We start from the raw sequence: 19527 nt of genomic DNA, 5'->3' as shown, positions 1-19527 counted from the left end.
AAAGGTAAGATACACAAGCGGATCTGCATTTGCAATTACTGTGGCTGGTTTGGTCCTTGGAAATTAGTGGAAAGAAAAGCACAGACAAAACAACTGTAAATGTAGATCCATAATTCCAAAAATATCCGAACCGTCTCCTAAAGCGCCTGCACTGCATATTCAGGATGTGCACACAAACTAGATACAAGTACATCTTTAGGCTATATATCTATAATTAACTGTAGTATACAGGTGAGTAACTGGATTATTTACTAAGAAAACACAGTGAAAAAACTCGCAATTTACCATTGAGGAAGCCCCAGGTCAGGTGGTGATATTCGTGGGGAAGCCAGCCTCCCCATTTACTACAGCTGAAATAGACTTTGGGGATTGGTGAATGGTAAACTTAATTTTAGTGACCAGAGCCAGGCAGATGCTGCTAAAGAAAATACAATTATGGAGGAATAGATTCTCATGATAAAGACATAGTTTTGCCCTTATACAAATCACTGGTCAGACCACACATGGAATATTGTGTACAGTTTTGGGCTCCAGTGTACAAAAAAAGGACATAGTAGAACTGGAAGGGGTACAGAGGAAAGCAACCAAGATTATAAGGGGAATGGGGAGACTAGAATACAATGACAGATTACAAAATTTGGGATTATTCAGATTAGAAAAAAGGTGGCTGAGGGGAGACCTCATTACAATGTACAAATACCTGAAGGGCAGTACAAGGATCTCTCCAAAGATCTTATTATACCTCGGCCTGTGACCAGGACAAGGGGGCATCCTCTACGCCTGGAGGAGAGGCTGTTCTACCATCACCATAGAAAGGGGGCATCCTCTATGCCTAGAGGAGAGGTGGTTCTACCATCGCTATAGACTGGGGACATCCTCTGCGCCTAGAGGAGAGGCAGTTCTACCATCGCCATAGACAGGGGGCATCCTCTATGCCTAGAGGAGAGGCTGTTCTACCATCACCATAGACAGGAGGCATCCTCTACATCTAGAGGAGAGGCGTTTTTACCATCACCATAGACAGGGGGCATCCTCTACGCCTAGAGGAGAGGTGGTTCTACCATCCCCATAGACAGGGAGCATCCTCTATGCATAGAGAAGAGGTGGCGCTACCGTCGCCATAGACAGGGGGCATCCTCTACGCCTAGAGAAGAGGCAGTTCTACCATCACCATAGACAGGGGGTATCCTCTATGCCTAGAGGAGAGGTGGTTCTACCATCACTATAGACTGGGGACATCCTCTGCGCCTAGAGGAGAGGCAGTTCTACCATCGCCATAGACAGGGGGCATCCTCTACGCCTAGAGGAGAGGCTGTTCTACCATCACCATAGACGGGGCATCCTCTACACCTAGAGAAGAGGCAGTTCTACCATAGCCATAGACAGGGGGCATCCTCTGCACGTAGAGGAGAGGTGGTTTTACCATCACCATAGACAGGGGGCATTTTCTACGCCTAGAGAAGAGGCAGTTCTATCATCGCCATAGACAGGGGGCATCCTGTATGCCTAGAGGAGAGGTGGTTCTACCATCACCATAGACAAAGGTTCTTTACTGTGCAACCAGTGAGACTATGGATCTCTGTGCCACAGGAGGTTGTCATGGCTGACTCTATGTACATGTTCAAGAGAGGCCTGGATGACTTTCTGGAGAGAAAAAATATCAATGGTTATGGGGAAAACGATTTAAACTATTGAAGAAAGTTTTTTCCATTTAATTTCTTATTACTATAACTACACTTTTGTGAGACTGAAGCTCACGGAGCACAAGATAGAGCTGAACATCACCCTTGTGTCTGGATCACAGCATCTACAGCGTTCAATTAATAAGAGTGTCCTTCGCTGTCACTGTAATGTATTATGAAGAGTTAAAAAGGCATTCACACTGAGCTTTTCTGAGTGCCTGTCTTCTGAATTTTACAGCTTGCAGAATTGTGGGAGAGAAGTGTAGTGCACTTTGGTGCTAAGGAACGGGTTGGCTGTGATCCTAAGATGTGATTAAAGAAATCAGAGCGACTTCCTTGGATGAGATAACGTATAGGGTATTAATAGAAAACTTTTGTTAATGCAAGATTTACACTATAATTACTACTGTAAGTCCTCTCAGGCAGAAATTAAAGGCTACAAATCAAAGGAATACAGTCGTTTTATTAAATGTCTTGTGCAGACCTGTCCAGATGCTATAACTGTACAGGAGATATAGACCTACAGACCTGTCTAAGTTTTCCTGTGAAATTTGTTAAGAGAAGGTTTCATGTGTCATAGAAACAATTTCTGACTTTGCACAATTTTTTAGGTGAAAACGGCTTGCACAGGTATTTAAGAAGTATCCGCGCCACTATTGTGTCACACATGACCCTTTTGTGGTGCAGCTGCGCTAATTCACATGCAACACAAATTAGGGGGCTTTTCGGGGCTCAATTGAACCATGCACCAGATTTAACATGCAAAGTCTGTTGCACGTCCTATGGTAAAGGTGCACCACAAAACAGTTGGTGAACTCTGTGGGGCCAGTGCAGGGAAGAGACAGATTCAGGATTTCTGGCGCACATTCTTAATAAATCTGTCGCACCCTGCATTTTACACTGGCAGAGCGCTTTTAGTGCAGTTTCCCACATTCTTAGTAAATTAGCCCCAAAATGTTTTAAAGAGAACACTAACCCACCCACAATTTGGAACACTAACCCACCCACAGGTCCTTAGGGACTGGGGGAATCCCTGCATGGGCGCTATGAAAAAACTCTTATACCTACCTAGAGATGGGAGGTGCAGTGAAGCCGGATAACAGTAGGCTGGCTTCACTATGCGCCGGCCCAGGTGCGGGGAACACGGGAACAAGGTAAGAATAAGTGGGGTTTTTTTAATTTAAATAGCGCCCACATAGGGACTTGATAAAATGCCATAAAGGACTTGTAGGCGGTTTAGTGTCCCAAATCACCCTGCTTGTGTTTTAGCTATGGGGAAATTTCCGAACACTTGAGGTGAGCTCAAAATTTTCTACTTTTTAGATGTAGTCAGACCATAGAGCAGTAACTTGAGTTGATAAAGCACTCTAACAGAACAAATATCTACAAAGTTTTAAAATTAATGATATGCCTTGCCAACAAATGAGGAAATAAACACTTACAGTATTTCCAAATATTTTTTGCACTGCGATGAAAACCTCGGATATTAAAGGATTTTTTCCTCACAAGGATATAAGTAGATTTGTTGGGGGGTTCAGCTGCAGGACCCTCAGCCTATAAGACAGCCCAGGGCCACTCACTGGACACAAGATAACGTAATTAGAACAGCAACTAACAGCACTGATTGATAGACAGTGGTGGGTACTAGACAAGTTGTGCTAGAATGAGTGGAGACAGAGTTGATGGCAAATAGTACTTTTAAAGGAGCTAACTTACGGAGTTAATATAATAGCGCATAACATCCATTTATATCTAATAAACAGTTACTTTTTAAGGACAAATTGCTGGAACTTTTTGTAAGAATTCTCTAGTTCTACACTGAGATTATACACAGTTATGGTTTTCAGCCACCACATTACCATATTAACAGCATACATGACACTTTTATAATTATTATATGTAAAATATGCAAACTACAAACCATATTGGATCTTTTTTTGTGCATTAATTAATGCAAATCCTGTGATGAAAGATGTTATCACCAAGTTTAGAGAAAGTTTTTATTTTCTCTTCTACACCGCTTATCTTTATTAGAATTATGGATAAATTATATAAAGTATTCATTGTAAAACAATTCAGAAGATTTTTCTTTAGATATCATCCCATTATATGCTGAAGAATCTGTCTATATAGTTTTTCACATAGTTTATGAAATCCCATTTTTTACCAGGGCATTCGGCTGTGTGACCAAAACAAACACAATTAGGGTATAATTTAAAATTAGATAAACTGTATGAACTATTTTATTATTAATATTATCATTAATATTTATGTAAGTTTGACTATTAATTTTATTATTCTGACATTCTCTCCATTTGTTATGTTTATTTCACATTTCACTACATTTTATAATATTCAGCCGCCCAGGAAATGGTCCCATATGCTGTCCAGGTCTAGAACTTGTGTCACTACAAATGACCTGAGCTGAATACAAATGAGCAGAAACTGCAATTGTAATACAAGAAGATTATTTTAAAGGTAGGTTATATACTCATTGTGGAATCACTTCCTACATGGTAATGGAATTAGCTTCTTGGAGAATGGAGGATGCGTCCCTTCTGCATGCTTTCAACCTGCATTTTCAGGACCTTTGGAGGACCTTTAAATGTTCTGAAATGGCTCATGTGTACATGTGTATTGAGAGCAGGAACAGATGTCCGAGCATTTCATGGGTAAATACCCTTCTCAGTATAAAATTTGATGGGTGGTTTGGGTGGCCCAGGGCCCTCTATAAGGCTTGGCCCAGGGCTACTGTCCAAACTGCCTATATTATAAACCGCTACTGTATTGTTTAAAGTTTGATCCTTTAATTCTTAGTAACTCCTCCACCTCTCATGCTCTGCTCCCAGTGAGGATCTAACAGACTTGTTTTGCTCTGTTACCATTGTAATAATGATGTATAACTGCCATAATCCTAGAGATGGCTTTCAACACAATGCTGGTCATACTGGATGCACTGCAACACACCGACTGCAGTCAATCATAGTGGTGAATACATGACCTACTCAGGCAGGTGCCTGTCCTGTGTCTGCTCTGTGCAGAGAAAATCAACGGACTGATTAAAGGACCAGTAGCATTTTAATTCTTCATTACACTGTATGTCAGCAGCATTTTTCTGCTAAGAATACCGCTTTAACTACTTCAGAGTAGTTGTGGGTAGCAATTCTTGGGATTGCTTGGGATTCTGTTCACACACTTGCTATTCTTGTATTCTAAGAATAGGATATGAGTTTTAATGATAAAAGTCCTTTTACAAAGTTCCTAGGTAAAAGACAGAATTCATAAAGATTCATCTAAAAGTACCCAGTGCCCTGAATAAATCAGCATAAGTAGCTGATACTGTAAATAATACTACATTTGTCAAACAAAATTTATGCCAGCAATATCAGTTGATCACCAAAAATATATTATCAACTGATTGTTGGCACAACTTGTTCTTACTTGGAAGTAATTATATTATAAGTTAATAATTCAAAATGGAAGGTACTGGGGTAAGGGGAATTGCTAGTCCTGGTTATAACAAGAAAAACCTAAAAATATCAGCAAAGCAATATACATTTACGTAATCTTTTTGTCTTGCATGGCTTTAGTATTTAGCATTGCACCTACACAACTACAATCATTCACCTGTAATGAAGACATAAGGAAGACATCATCATGGACTGTTGGGGGGTACATGAAGGAATTAAATAACAATGCCCTGCATCCTCCTCTGAAACCTAGAGGGCTTAATATGTAAAATATTACTTGCTGAGTTCTAAAAAAGAGCTAATTATTCAGATTTTCTATTTCTGTATGATTACAGGGAAATATATTCACACTTGACTTTTTCTCCGATTTTTTTCCTTAATCAAAAACTTAGTTTGCTGAGACTAGTTATGACAATAGTAGAAAGGCCCAAATTTAAATTAGAACAACAAAGGGAAGAAAATATAGATTTTTCAAAGATGAAGGTAAATAGGTCACTAGATCTTGCATGATCTGAGATAGTCGCTTCATATTAATTAGCATTTTCAGCTTTCATCCATCAGAACACGGAAACAGAGTATGTATGCTGATTCAAATTACAGAGTGGGGAACAAAACAACACAAAAAAAACAACTTTTTTTGCAATTTTTGTAGTAAGAAGTTCTCTTTTACAATGCAAATTAAAAACTAAATTAAACTGTTCCAGTTGACAATGGAAACAAATGAGATATCAGCTGTGCGAAAAGGAAACTTGAGCTCTGATTGGTTGCCATGGGCAACTAAAGCAGTTCTGCTCTCAGACACTTCTAATAAATCTCCCCATAGACAAAATGACAGATACAGTCACTGGAATGAGAGTGCCGGTGACAGACAGTCACCTAAAGAGACTGCCAGCGACCGACAGTCACTGAAAGAGACTGCTGTCAACAAAAAGTCACTGAAGGAGACTATCGGTGGCAGACAGTTACTAGAATGAGAGTGGCGGCGATAGACAATTTCTAGAATGAGAGTGGCAGTGAGAGACAGTCCCTGAAAGAGACTGCCAGCAGCAAACAGTTACTGAAAGAGACTGAAAGAGTCCCCAAATCAGCCCAATTACATATAAAATCCAAATAAAGTATATAAAACACAAAAACAGTACATCTTTAGTATCACCACGCCCGTATTAATCTGTACAATAAATCTAAAACAATATTGAACCTGCTTGGTGAACGATGAAAAAAAACCAAACAATTTGTTCTAAAATGTGATAAAAAAAATGATGTGCCCTTATATGATACAACTGAAAAGAACAACTCTTTCCACAAAAAATAGCAAGGAGCAGCACCCCATGTCTAGTTTCTCAGAGATCTCAGAGATAATCTTCAGCACAGAGGAGAAAAATGCTGCGACGGGCTAAACTGAAGAGAATGGTAAGAGCCATTGATTTGAGAGGACTAAAAACTTTAAGATAGACCATTAATAGATGATAGATACATAACAGGTGGTGGGCACAACACTGGTGTCGATTCTCTGTTTGACACAGTGGATGGAGCTTTAAGGTCTATAAGTAAAGCAGCTGGGCCTCCCACTGCAGTGGAGCTGCATGGTCACTACACTGCGTGTGGAGCTATCTGCTTCCAATTCCATCTGTAGTGTTAAACTGCTGATCGGTAGGGGTGCTAAGTGGCACACCAATATCTTTTACCTATTAATGAATTATCCTGGAAAAAAAACATAAAATCTATTAGAGCTCTGCTTGTCCATATACAGTATGAAGAAGCAAAAAAAAAAGTGTTATATATTATTGAGATGCAGGGAGAATCATGGATTTGTTTACCCAAGGAAAAATATCAATCTTAACAGCAAATTGCATTTTGAACAATTTCCATCCCCCCAAAGGCATACACAGGGAAAATATCACTATGATACATCTAATGCAATGTATACGCAAGGAAATGGATTGCCTCTAGCACAGAGTTAATCTGTCTTCATTTTTTATTAGTCTGACTTCATTTTAAGCAAATTCATGGACTTCAACACAATGTTCAGGATGAGAGACAATAGAGCTATAATCACACCAGCAATTCAGCTTCATAGCCTGTTAAATAATTGATATCAAAACTTATGTTGTGAGTATTTCACATCTCTCCAGGTGAGAAAACTACTTTACAGCTTTCATTTTGCTACGCTGTTTGAATCTATGTCCCTGTGCTGGATCGCCACTGACCTACTCAAGAGACTTCCCTGGTTCAGGAAATATCACTTTTTAAATTTCCTGTAATCCAGCTGATATACGCTCGGAGCTGCTAAAATGTCTGCCTGTTGCTGGATGATACAATTTCTCATTTCAAATTTCCTGTGTCTTAGAAATGCCAGTGGAATGATTGGCAGAACGTTATTGTGGCAGAACATTATTGTGTAAAGTATGCAGTTTCTTGCTTGAAAAAAATATCCAAAAATATTTAAGTGAAGGAAAAGAAATAACAAAAAAATAAGCAGTGAATGGAAGTGAAACATAGTTTTCTAATACTGTTATATATTCAACTTAAATAATACATAATTTCTAAACAAACCTATAAGAAAACAGTAGTCCAGTGTGTGTACAATCTCTGTTTGTGAACTGGTGTTCCTCTTTGTGCTGGTGAGTAAAGACCTAGCTGCTCTGACTCATGCCTCCTCTTCCATCTGGAAAGATCTTCTATGTAATATGATGCCTGAAGGAGCCTATGTCAATTTTGCTAGCAAATAGAAATGCAGCAGAAATTTCAGAGTGATAAGCTGATACGAAAGAAAAGAGAGATTTATTTCTGTGGTTGCTGGCCCTACACTGTACTGAAGAGATGCCACCACATCAAAACAGTGCTGTCCACAGTTGGGAATCTATTCATTTTAGAATAGATGTACTGGTTTGGTTCTATCCCGTATCAGGCCATAAGGCTTCCTCAAAGTCATGCCTGGTATTAAGGTGTATTACCATACAAGGTAGCAAAAGAGGCATGGTTTTCCTCATCTCATCCCGGAAAATTTGTTTGCATATTTTCCCACAATTCCCCACTAATGGCATAACATGCCTACACATAGCCTTAATTGGCAAAGTCTCTGTAAGAAGAACTCTTACTCCCTAATCCTAGTCAATAGACTTTCACTAACCCAAACCCATTCCCTACACTGTACTTTAGAGATGTAAATACACAGAAACAGAACTGTCTACAGTTAGGTATCTATTCCTTCTCAAATAGATATACTGGTTTGGTTTAAATCCCAAATTATGTCATTAGGCTTCCTGAAAGGCATGCTTGGTGAGATCTTACTTCACGAACCGTGTGGCCGTTGGTCCACATGGTCAGCAAATGTTCAATCACCAAGATGTTACCCATTCCACAGTATAAAAGTTAACTTTCTCAGAATCCCCTAGTCAATGGCATCACATACCTACACATAGCCTTAATTCGCAAAGTCTCTGTAAGGAGAACTCTTACTCCCTAACCCTAGTCAATAAACTCTCACTCAGCCAAACCTCTTCCCTACATTGTACTGAAGAGATGCAACTACATTGAAACAGTGCTGTCTACAGTTGGGTATCTGTTCCTTCTCAAATAGATAGACTGGTTTGGTTTAACTCCTGCATCATGTCATTAGGCTTCCTGAAAGGCATGCTTGGTGAGCTCTTACTTCACGATCCCTGTGGCCGCTGGTCCACATGATCAATCACCAAGATGCCACCCGTTCCACAGTATAACAGTTAACTTGCTGTCTGAATACTACAGTACTTCAACCATTGTCCATCTTTAAAAGGGAAAGGAGCATCTCCAGAGACATGTAGCTGACCTCCCCTTGAATTACACAAAATTTCTGTACATTTTATAGTTTATTTAGAGTTAGATTGGTTTCCACGTTTCAGATCTTGATGACCTATCTGTAGAGTAGGTGATCAGTATGAGACTGCTGGAGCTCGAGCTGCTGATGATCAACTGCTTCTTCATTCAATGTGTTAGGGAAAGTTTTTGCTGAGGGAAATTTAGGTAATCTCCTGCAACCTGATGCTCAAGGATAACTTTATTCTGATATCCAGTAGTCTCAAATCGTGGTAGCCTGGCATTTATTTTCAGCACAGAAATTTGTTTAATTTCAAGAATCGTGCTATAAGACAGCAGCTAGCCAGCTTTATTAACAGCAGATTAAAGGAACTGCCCAGTAAACGGGCCCAAGTCGACTGTTACATGACTACTTCTTTGATGTCTAAAAGCTATCTACTAACTAGGGTCTAAACTTAGCTGGAAAGATTGACGTATTTCCTATACCTTCATATGTCATAGCTTCTTTTTCACAGAAGGATGCACAGAACTGCTGCCCCCATGAGCTATTAGACAAGCCTATAAATCTAGAAATGTCAATCATTATTACACTGAAGCATAAGGGAATCATTTATAATAATATTTCACCAAAAAGAAGAAAATCATAATTTTCCTGCTCAGTTTGACTATTTTTGTGATTTGAGTTAGTTTTTTCTTTCTTTATAGAAGCAGGTTCTTATGTTGAATTTGTATGTAAGGCGAAACTGTATTTTATCATTGTAGATCCAGACAAAATTTTTTTTTTGCCCCACTGACAATTGAAATTTCACATTTTTTTTTTGCTGCAATGGGACCAAGGATTATCAATACAGCTTCATTACAGATACTTTACAGCTGATTATTGTAGCTTGGGACTATAGTAAGGCATTCAGAGAGCTTCACAAAAGGTCACAGGGGGCAAAGGGATCTGTCTTTAACTAGGGGTTGTCTGTAAGTCGGGTGTCCTTAAGTAGGGGACCGCCTGTAGTTGTATATTAAGTATAGTTAAATGTTCCCCTTCTTTGCAGTTGCTGATTCCACTATGACACCAAGTGTATTTATAAAAGGTGTTAGTGAAAAGAAAGGCAAACTCACAAACTGATTGTGCATTTAGATACCTATAAAAGTTTTACAATTTTTAAAACTTACAAAGTTTACAACTTTACAAAGTTTGCCTCTTGTTAAAATACTGTCTCCATTTCCACAAAGTTAAGGAATCTTAAGAAGGATGGTGTAAGGAAATCCAGTACGTAACAGAGGACATGCAGGCTTCCTACTTCACACACGAGCTTCCTACTGTAAAGTTTGTATAAGCACAGTAAGTTAGGAGTCAATCTTCCAAGGAAAAGGAAATATTTCTGTAAATCTGGAGGCTGTTTTATAAAAACAATGAATAACACAGAAAAAACACCAGTCAACAACATTGGGAAGACAAACAAGGATGACTGTACTGCTGAGCCTCCTGGGAAAATGACAAAACGAAAAAAAAAGTTCAGAAAATAGCAAAGTACAATAATATAGAAGTTTATTTATTTTGTGCTTAAAACAGATGTGTCCTTCCTTGCTATCATCTTGGCTGAACTTGTCCGGATATATGTATGATTTTATAAAATGAAAAAAAAAAATAATAATACAACCTACCGTAATTTTTTTCATGTTATAACAATGATATGTTAACTTCCCTGATGCTATTGGCAGCTCAACGAGGCACTAGGATTTGAATGCATGGATATTTTTGTAGCACTTGACCTAGGCTCTGTTATTGCGCCCCTAGCATATTGGTTAATGCTGTTTTGAGAACCACAGTGGAAGAAATACAGTGAAGTTTTCTAAAAGTTAAATAAGACAGTCTCATACTACACAGAATTGTGTAATGCTGTCGGAGATTAGGACTGGCTAGTATTACCGTAAATTACATTTCCTTTTTGGCTTAGATTTTACCTCGCACATGACCCCTCCCATGAAGCCATGCCTCTTCCTCAAAACACACCTATTACCATAACAGATACTAAAATGTGCTTAACATGCTTTGTATCAAATTTTCTAACAATCTAGACACTTATGTGACCCAAATATTTACAGAATTCCATTGTCTTTATGTCCAATTCTATAAAATAATTCCTACAAAAGTAAAGACATATGGGTTATTACCATTCTCCTTGGTATTTGGCTCTACATAGTCTGTACAGGAGTGGATTTTGCATTTCTGGAGCCCAGAGCCGACATGTGATGTCAAGGAACCACTCTTGGGGTGTACTGTGCCATGTACCTCTCAAACTGGAGCTGGGGCCCTCCTAACTCAGGGACCCACCAAGGCATTCTCATATGTGTCGGTATGAGCTTGCCGTGGACCCAAAGTTTGTCCTCCTAATGCACAAAACTGATTTGTCTTTTGGTCCCCGATCTAAAATATAGTAGTAACTCCTCAAACCAATAGTTTTATAACCCCTGGTCCCCGAGAATCAGATGCATCCCACCACACCATGGTCCTCCCTTGATCACTGGGTCAACAAGCATTGGCATAACTTGCATTATGGGTAAATTTGTCAAGTAGGTTGAATTTTGCTGCTTATTTCCACTGTAGCGACCAATGAAAACAAACCGTCCTGCTGTAATATACAACAAAATGCTTTTTAGTAATAAATAAAGATCAAGGATCCTTGTGCTAGGTCCTCATTCTGTATGTGAACAACCATAACTATTCCCAAATTTTGCATCGAAGATGAAATGTCCCCGCCACTCACTGAATAAATTTTACACCTGTATAATATGTGCCAGAATTTATTTTTCTATTACTTGTGCTGCCTTTTCCAGTCCTCCATATATTTACACTTTAAGCAACCAGTGCAAATATAGTTTGCATATTAATATTTTTTTTCTTTTTTTTTTTAATGTAAAAATACGCTATGCAAATAGATAGGAAATGAAATGCAAAAATATACTTTGATATGCAGCTCCATCACCAGAGAATGCTGCATGATTAGCAGATGGTGATATGCATCTTAATAGGAAAGCCACTGAGTGCATCAAACGCCTGGGAAAAAACTTGTTAGAAAAGTGGTTACATGAACATATCGGGACCTGGTGGGGAAAAAATAGTCTACTTTGCATGAAATCACTTAAAATGTACTGCTCTCACTGAGGATCCTACAGAACGTGGCGTAAAGCAGAAGGCTTCTGGTATCAAGATTTTTTTTTTCTATTTTTTATGGACTGTGCAACTAATTATTAATGAAGAGCAGAGCGTGCCACAGTCAGACACACTCCATATGTATAAACCGCAATTCCCTCGAAATGATAAGATTGCTCTGATAATAACATGCAGGACTACTGGGGATTTCACATTCTCTGCCGCTGCCCTGCAAATATATCATCGAACTGTTGATGGGGGTGACAGGGAAACCACATGGAATGTAAATCAGATCTGTCATCGGAATATGCAGCTATCTTGTTATAATAACAGACATCACTAGTTATTATTGCAGATGCCATAAAATATTGCGCTAGTTCAATAACCCCTAAAGAGAAAGGCTCATAGTCCTCTTTATACAAGATGCCGCTCATACAAAAACCTTCCCCCCTATCTAACCAATACGGCCCTCCATTAATGTAAATGCTAGAACAAATGTACAGTAAAGTAGTATGATTATGCACAATAGTGAAAGCAATAAGTGGTAAGGGGGTCGGAAGGGAATGGAAACATGTTAGCAGGGTCAGCTTCAGGTTTCAGTAGGCCCCCAGGCGACAGAGCCTCAGTGGGTCCCTTTGTAGTGAACACACGTGGCGGCATTAAAAATTAAGAAACTAAAACTCCTGTTCCCTAAAATATTTGTTTGTTTATCATCCTAAAGAGCTCCCTCTCACCCGCTATGAATTAATTATGTACAGTCTTATGTGGGCCCCTAGGGGTACCAGGCCCCAGCACTTGCCCTGGTAGGTCCAGTGCTGACGCCGGCGCTGCATACATTCCACTGCATTACTTGATAACACTTTTTATTACATATGGTAAAAGGAATAGCCAGAATTATGATTATAATAGGCCGTCTTTAAAATACTCTTTACCTCCACCAACACCAAAAGTCTACATTGTTTAATAGACCTCAATATGGTGCAAAATAATTACCCTCTTGGGTGCTTAAACTAACAGAAATGATTGTATGGGAATGGTGGAGTTGGAGTAAAAAACCTAAACTGTTCAAGTAGAACTCAGTAGAGTGGAACATAACATATTAAAGAAAGCAAAGAGTTACAGTTGGTGAAGGTGACGTCATTTGGGTGTATCCTTACACTATTTGACAATGTGATTGGATAAAGTGGTCAGATTAGACCTCATAAAAGGGATCTACCAATTTTTTAAGTTTTCAAGATAAGATAACAAGCTGATTAGTGAGGGTCCAACTGCTGGGATCATGAGAATGGGACCCTAAGCAATCTGGAGAAAAGAGCTCTTGTTCTCTCTAATGGAGGGAACTGTTAAGACTGGCGTTTTATAACACTAGTCTTAATATCCCCCCACCTGCTGGCACACATTGTGCTGGATGTACTAAGAGGCTTGGGCCTCTTAGTAGACGCGGACTGCACGCCAGAATCAATCTCCACCAGGTCTGATTTAGTGGAGATTTCAACTATCGTCTACGTCAGTTTTTCAGTGATGGGCTGGGGGAGTCACACCCCGCTCCCACTCCATGACACCGAAAGTGGGATGTGGGGTGGAAAAGCATTATTAAAGCAGAGATGGGTCTTTAAACATGCCTTTTAAGGCATAGTATATCTTCCCCAATATGTCCTGCTACTCCATTGTCAAACACAGCACTTGGCTATCTCCTGGAGACCTGTTCACTTTCTATGTAAATGCAGGACATAGGCAAATGCTGGACTTGGCAATTTCTAACAATAACTTTCAAATGAAAGTAGCAGGACACATGCTTGTCCTGCTGCTCCAACCATTTAAGAGAACAGGACCAGCAACATGTGCATGTGGGCCATCACTTCATTTCCCACGTGGGACTGGTGTAATGGTGTACTCACATGCTTCATTCACACAAGTGACTTTTGGATCACCATTCTTATGAGAATGTGAGGAGTTGGACTTCAGAGAACATGAATTTATGGTGAACCCGTTTTTGTTTATTTATTTATTTATTTTTTGGTGGGGGCTTTTAAATATGTGAAAACTAGACTAAAAAGGTTTATTGGGAAATTGTGTATGTCATTATAAGTATATAAGATTTATTAGCAAAACTGTAATATCCCTTTAAGTCTAACTTAGCGGCACTACATGCTTCATAATTAGATCATTTATTTCAGTCCATCTGATTAACTGATATTTTGTTCCTTGGGTTCAGGGGCATGCAATTAAAAAGAGATCTCTTATCTGTATTCTAATTACGTATAGGAGGAAGCATGGCACTACTGATAATGCTGGAAAGAACTCGCTAAATTACTGCCCTTCTTTCCTAGAAAAACATTTGTTATATTAGCGAAACGGTTTTAAACTGTAAATCTGTATATTGTACAACATTCATATTCACATAACAGCGTCACTGGGTGACCTGTATAAGGATAATATTTGCTTCCCAGTTGACAGAATGGATGAGCTATATTGTCTGTAGCAGGTAAATTGCCTCAGTCAGCGGACAACACTAATTAACACATGTCGCATTTACAGTACAAGACGGAGACTTATGGATGCTGATATCATTAACTGTATGCTATAAATATTCTACACAGCAAAGATCATTCTTCAATCCAAGGAAATAGCAGCATAATCGGTGAAGTGAAACTCAATAGCGATAGTAGTAGTAACCAATAGATAGAGAATGTGTTCTCCATTGACTGGATTTCACGTGACAACACAATGCACTAATATCAGGTACACTCAGACATAGAGTAGATTCCTGAGAGCAATACTGTGATATTCAATGTGCCACCAACAATTTAGATCACAACTGTGATTAGCATAATAGGAGTAAACACAACTGACCACAGAAGCTATAAGGTGAACAACCGTGATTGGGTAAAATCTATAGTAATATTACCTAATGATTGGTATAATAATATAATATACCCTTATAAGTGTTCCTTAATTTAAAATTTTTGGCAGATGGTTTGGGCCTATTTGGAAAGATGTTTTCCTTGTCTTTAAACTAAAGATGAAGGCTGAAATTGAGGGAACCAATCCAACCTACTTACATCTGATTTAAATCTGTTAAAGGGAACCTGTCACCACATTTTTTACAAATACATATAGTGGCAGGTTCCCATAGAGCCCTAGTAACTATCGAATACCCATCTTTTAGCTAAAATTCGTTCCCCTCAGATTCCCAAATAGTCAATTTTATAATTTTACTTGGTATCCAAGGATGTCTATAGCGAGTCAAGGTGGTGTGGCCTCCTCGGGCTGAATCGAGCAGCTCATCCCCTTGCTTTCTCTGCAGTAGCAATGTCGTGTGACCAAGGTGACATCATCCCAGTTCATTTGGTCTCCTAACATTAGAAAACTGTACACCAAGCATATATCTCATGAAATCACAGCATATCATATCACATGAAATCACAACAGCCTGCATGGAGAGGAGTAGCAGTCCATGAAGGCATGTTGTGATTTTATGTGGTGAAATATGTGCATGGGGTACAGTTTGTTAATGTTAAGAGGCTAAAGGACCTGTGGTGATGTCACCCTAGTCACATGACATTGGACTGGCTCTATAGTCCCCCAATACAAGCAAGTTTTTAACTCTGTTTTTATGGGGATATGAGGGAAACACTTTTTGGCTAAAAGAAGGGTGTCATATAGTTACTAGGGCTCTACGGGAAACTTCCACTGGATGCATGTGCGAAAATTTGGTGAGTATCAAATACTTATGTAGATGAAAAGTTCACTTACTTTAGAGGAGCAGAAATCTAAGCATGTATCTGTAGTGAGGTTGGAGAATGATGCAGGAAATACATGCGTCCCATTTTCTGGAGCCCTATAACATCCTCTGTAGGTTGAATTCCTCCCTGCAAAAGAAATGAAATAAAAAGTTGATGAAACTATCTCAAAGTGTTAAGCCTGGTTAAAGTGGATATTACCCCAAATTATGCTACAATATTTAATATACAGTCACTGTAGGCATGTGGGGAGCAATGTCCTGCCTTTTTACCACTCCCTTTTACTACTGTCAGAGCGACTTCCCACAATCAACATTTATTTGATAGGCAATAAATATCTTATTGTGAAGGGTCAATTACCATCACCCCAATGCAACTGAAAGAACTTAGCTGTCCTTTCCTTAGGGGCGAAAAGTTCATGCCAGAAGTTGGCAATGCAAAGCAGCTTTTTGATCTTACCAATTGGCTGCAATGAATCAAAGAGTAAAAAATATAAAAGGGTCTGAATATCCACAGCATGAGAGATCAAAATTTATTATGTTAGAGACAAAATAATATAAACAACACAAAAAAACCTGACTAAAACACACATTTTGTACCTCCACACCAGTACCACCCTAGACTGAACTAGATTAATTTTTATCCATTATGACAAAAATCTACAGGTCACAAAAAACCCTCAAACAGCCAAACTGACAAAACATTTCAAATGTTATTGGGTTTGAAAGGTGGCGATGCAAAAATGTTATTTTCCTAAAATGTATATTATTATGCAAAGGAAGGTAATTTTACATAACAAAACTATACATTTCATTTCTCTGTTTTAAAGGCAAAAGGAAATAAAGTCTTTCTTTCAGCTCACCGACATGTAGGAGGCCATATGAGGATCGGGCGCACGGAGCAAAGAAGTCGGGCCGCTCCGAGACAATGTGGAAGAACAAACGAAGGTAAGCTCCAGCGAGGATCCAAAAATGTGGGAAGTCAAGAAAAAATATATGAAAAAATCAAAAAAATGGAAGCATAAAAACTAACTTTTAATTCATAAGGTTAAAAAACCATGTGCACATGGGAAAGAAAAAAGCCATGACGCGTTTCGGAAGTCAATCCTTAGTCAATCCTTAGTCATACTGGCGGTATCCAGTATCCACCGGAGCAGCGCTGCATTCAACTTCCGACCGGACCCGACAACCTTCCGGCCCCCATACACAATGCTGTGTATAGGGACGGATAGGCGTACCCGGCCACGGCCGGCCGGAAGCTGAATGCAGCGCTGCTCCGGCGGCCATGTTTGTTTACATGGTGCCCGGACCGGAGCGACAGCAGCGCTGGATACCGGAGGGCACCGGAAAGGTAAGTACAGCTTTATTGTTTTAGGCAGCCCGCTCCCGGCCACATATATATATTTTTTAAAACTCGGACAACCCCTTTATCCCAGAGAAATAAATTTGCGTTCTTTTTTAAATATTATGTTTTTATGTTAAATCTTTAAAAATCTACATTAAAATGGGATTTTAAACTAAGCCATCCCTTTAATGGACCCCAAGCACTGTACACTTTTATGAGTTTGTTTTTTATACTTATTTAGTACGTTGCCAAATTCAATTTTTTTATGTAATATGCGACATTTGCCTACAAGATCTCTGATGGTGACACTTGTAATGAGGGTCCGCGTTTCTGAAGTAAATAATGTTAACTCATGTGTTGTAAAAAATCATGGATCTGTGTCATACAACAACAGGAAGAAGCCGGAGAGAGATCTAGGAGCTTCCTACGTGTTTTCATCCTGGTAACAATGTCCTTAGGGAAACATGCAATTTAAGTTTTTTGTAGTCGCCGTTCAGAGGCGATCTAGTTGGCATTTGTTTTTCTCTCAGGTGAAGGGCCAGTCTGATTAGCAATTACAACAAGCCTTATATTGTGATATTTCATTACAGGTTCAAATGTCATATGCTGACAAAATAAGCAGAAAAATAAATGCTGATTCCCTTCATTCTGCCATTTCTATTGATTTTTTCTTCTGATCTGCATTGAAGCAGAAAAATTGGTATGTGGAGGAAAATATTAACCATTTCAGTCACCAGGCTTTGTTCTGGCAAGTGTTCAAATAATGTACTATATAGAGAAAAACAATATGTAAATGGCAATGACAAGACTAATCGTCCATATGAGCCTGATAGATAGTGTTTAGAAGCACAACAGATGCTATAAAAGTAGCGGAGTGCATTTATAGTCAGTCCTAACATAATAATACTGTAATAGTAATGTTAATATGGCGCTAACATGTTCCTCGGAGCTTTATACATAGCAGATAAACAGTATACAAATAAAATAAGACAAAACAAACACAGTCATACGGAACAATAGAATTGAGGGCTCTGCTCGCAAGAGCTTACAGTCTATGAGGATGAGGGGGTGACACAAGAGCTTACAGTCTATGAGGATGAGGGGGTGACACAAGAGCTTACATTCTATGAGGGTGAGGGGGTGACAAAGAAGCTTACAGTCTATGAGGATGAGGGGGTGACACAAGAGCTTACAGTCTATGAGGATGAGGGGGTGACACAAGAGCTTACAGTCTTTGAGGATGAGGGGGAGACACAAGAGCTTACAGTCTGAGGATGGAGGGGGTGACACAAGAGCTTACAGTCTATGAGGATGAGGGGGTGACACAAGAGCTTACATTCTATGAGGGTGAGGGGGTGACACAAGAGCTTACAGTCTATGAGGATGAGGGGGTGACACAAGAGCATTGTGCAGTGCTTTGTGGATGAGGGTGATTATTTTAAACTGTATTCGGAAGGAGGCGGTTTAGGGGGTTTTCAGTCCTCGTGGTGTGTATGGGCATCAACCACCTAGTATTACAATGCCTCGCCATGCCAACAGTTCAGAGTCGCATGTTTTTTTTTTACATTACTTGACTACCTGCACACACTATAAAATAACTACAGCAATCAGTAGCAAAACTTCAAGCAGATAATTCAATGCTGAGAGAGAAAAGTGACACTATCCAGATATTTCGTTGTAAGTGCTGTGCTCACACAAAGAAATTTTGTCTAGTTTGTGATATGGTTTTATGCCACATTTTAGATGTTGCAGGGTGGCAGAAGTGGTTGTTCTATATCAAAATTCTCAGCAAAAAAAAAACAAATTATGTTCCTGATATAAATTTTAGACACTACACTAATACACTACAGTATTACGCGTGAGATTTTCCATGCTAGGGTCGGAACAGATTAAGGTCCAATCCATGCCTGCAACAATGGCTAGCACATAAAAAATGTTCATGTGCACATAGCCTTCCATTTCCTACCATTCTCCAAAGGCTTCAATGCATGCAAAGAAAAACATTTTTAAAAATGAATGCTTGATGCTTTTATTATGTCTCTGATATATTTAATAACAGAAATGGGATGTGGACCTGCTCAACGCAGGTGTGAATTTATCCTAACACTGCTGCATCTTTCTTTTAGAAGATCTCAACTCTAACCCTTACTTTTATTGTTTGAACTATATTTTGTGCTGGGGAAAATGTGGCTGATTTATAAGTAAAGCTTTGTCCATTTGGGCTTTTGGAGAGCAAAACAATTGCACTGATTCATTACTGCCTGCAAGTTTCTTTTGTAGAATATTAACATTGTTTGAGGAAAGATGCTTAAAGGGGTGTTCCCATCAGGGCATTTACATTTAAT

General features: G+C 39.1%; 1 protein-coding gene across 1 annotated transcript in view; it reads right to left on the bottom strand.

The window, feature by feature from the left end:
* WSCD1 (WSC domain containing 1) overlaps nucleotides 1–19527 on the bottom strand; it is a 156372-nt gene that overhangs the window by 33673 nt on the left and 103172 nt on the right. The window contains exon 5 of the mRNA XM_072138212.1: nucleotides 15852–15967. Within this exon, the coding sequence (XP_071994313.1) occupies nucleotides 15852–15967 (116 nt within the window). The remainder of the gene's footprint in view (nucleotides 1–15851; nucleotides 15968–19527) is intronic.

This window comes from Engystomops pustulosus, chromosome 2 (genome assembly GCF_040894005.1).
Source record: "Engystomops pustulosus chromosome 2, aEngPut4.maternal, whole genome shotgun sequence".
NCBI lineage: Eukaryota > Metazoa > Chordata > Amphibia > Anura > Leptodactylidae > Engystomops > Engystomops pustulosus.
The sequence above is the reverse complement of the archived record's forward strand: the minus strand, read 5'-3'. Positions and strand labels throughout refer to the sequence as shown.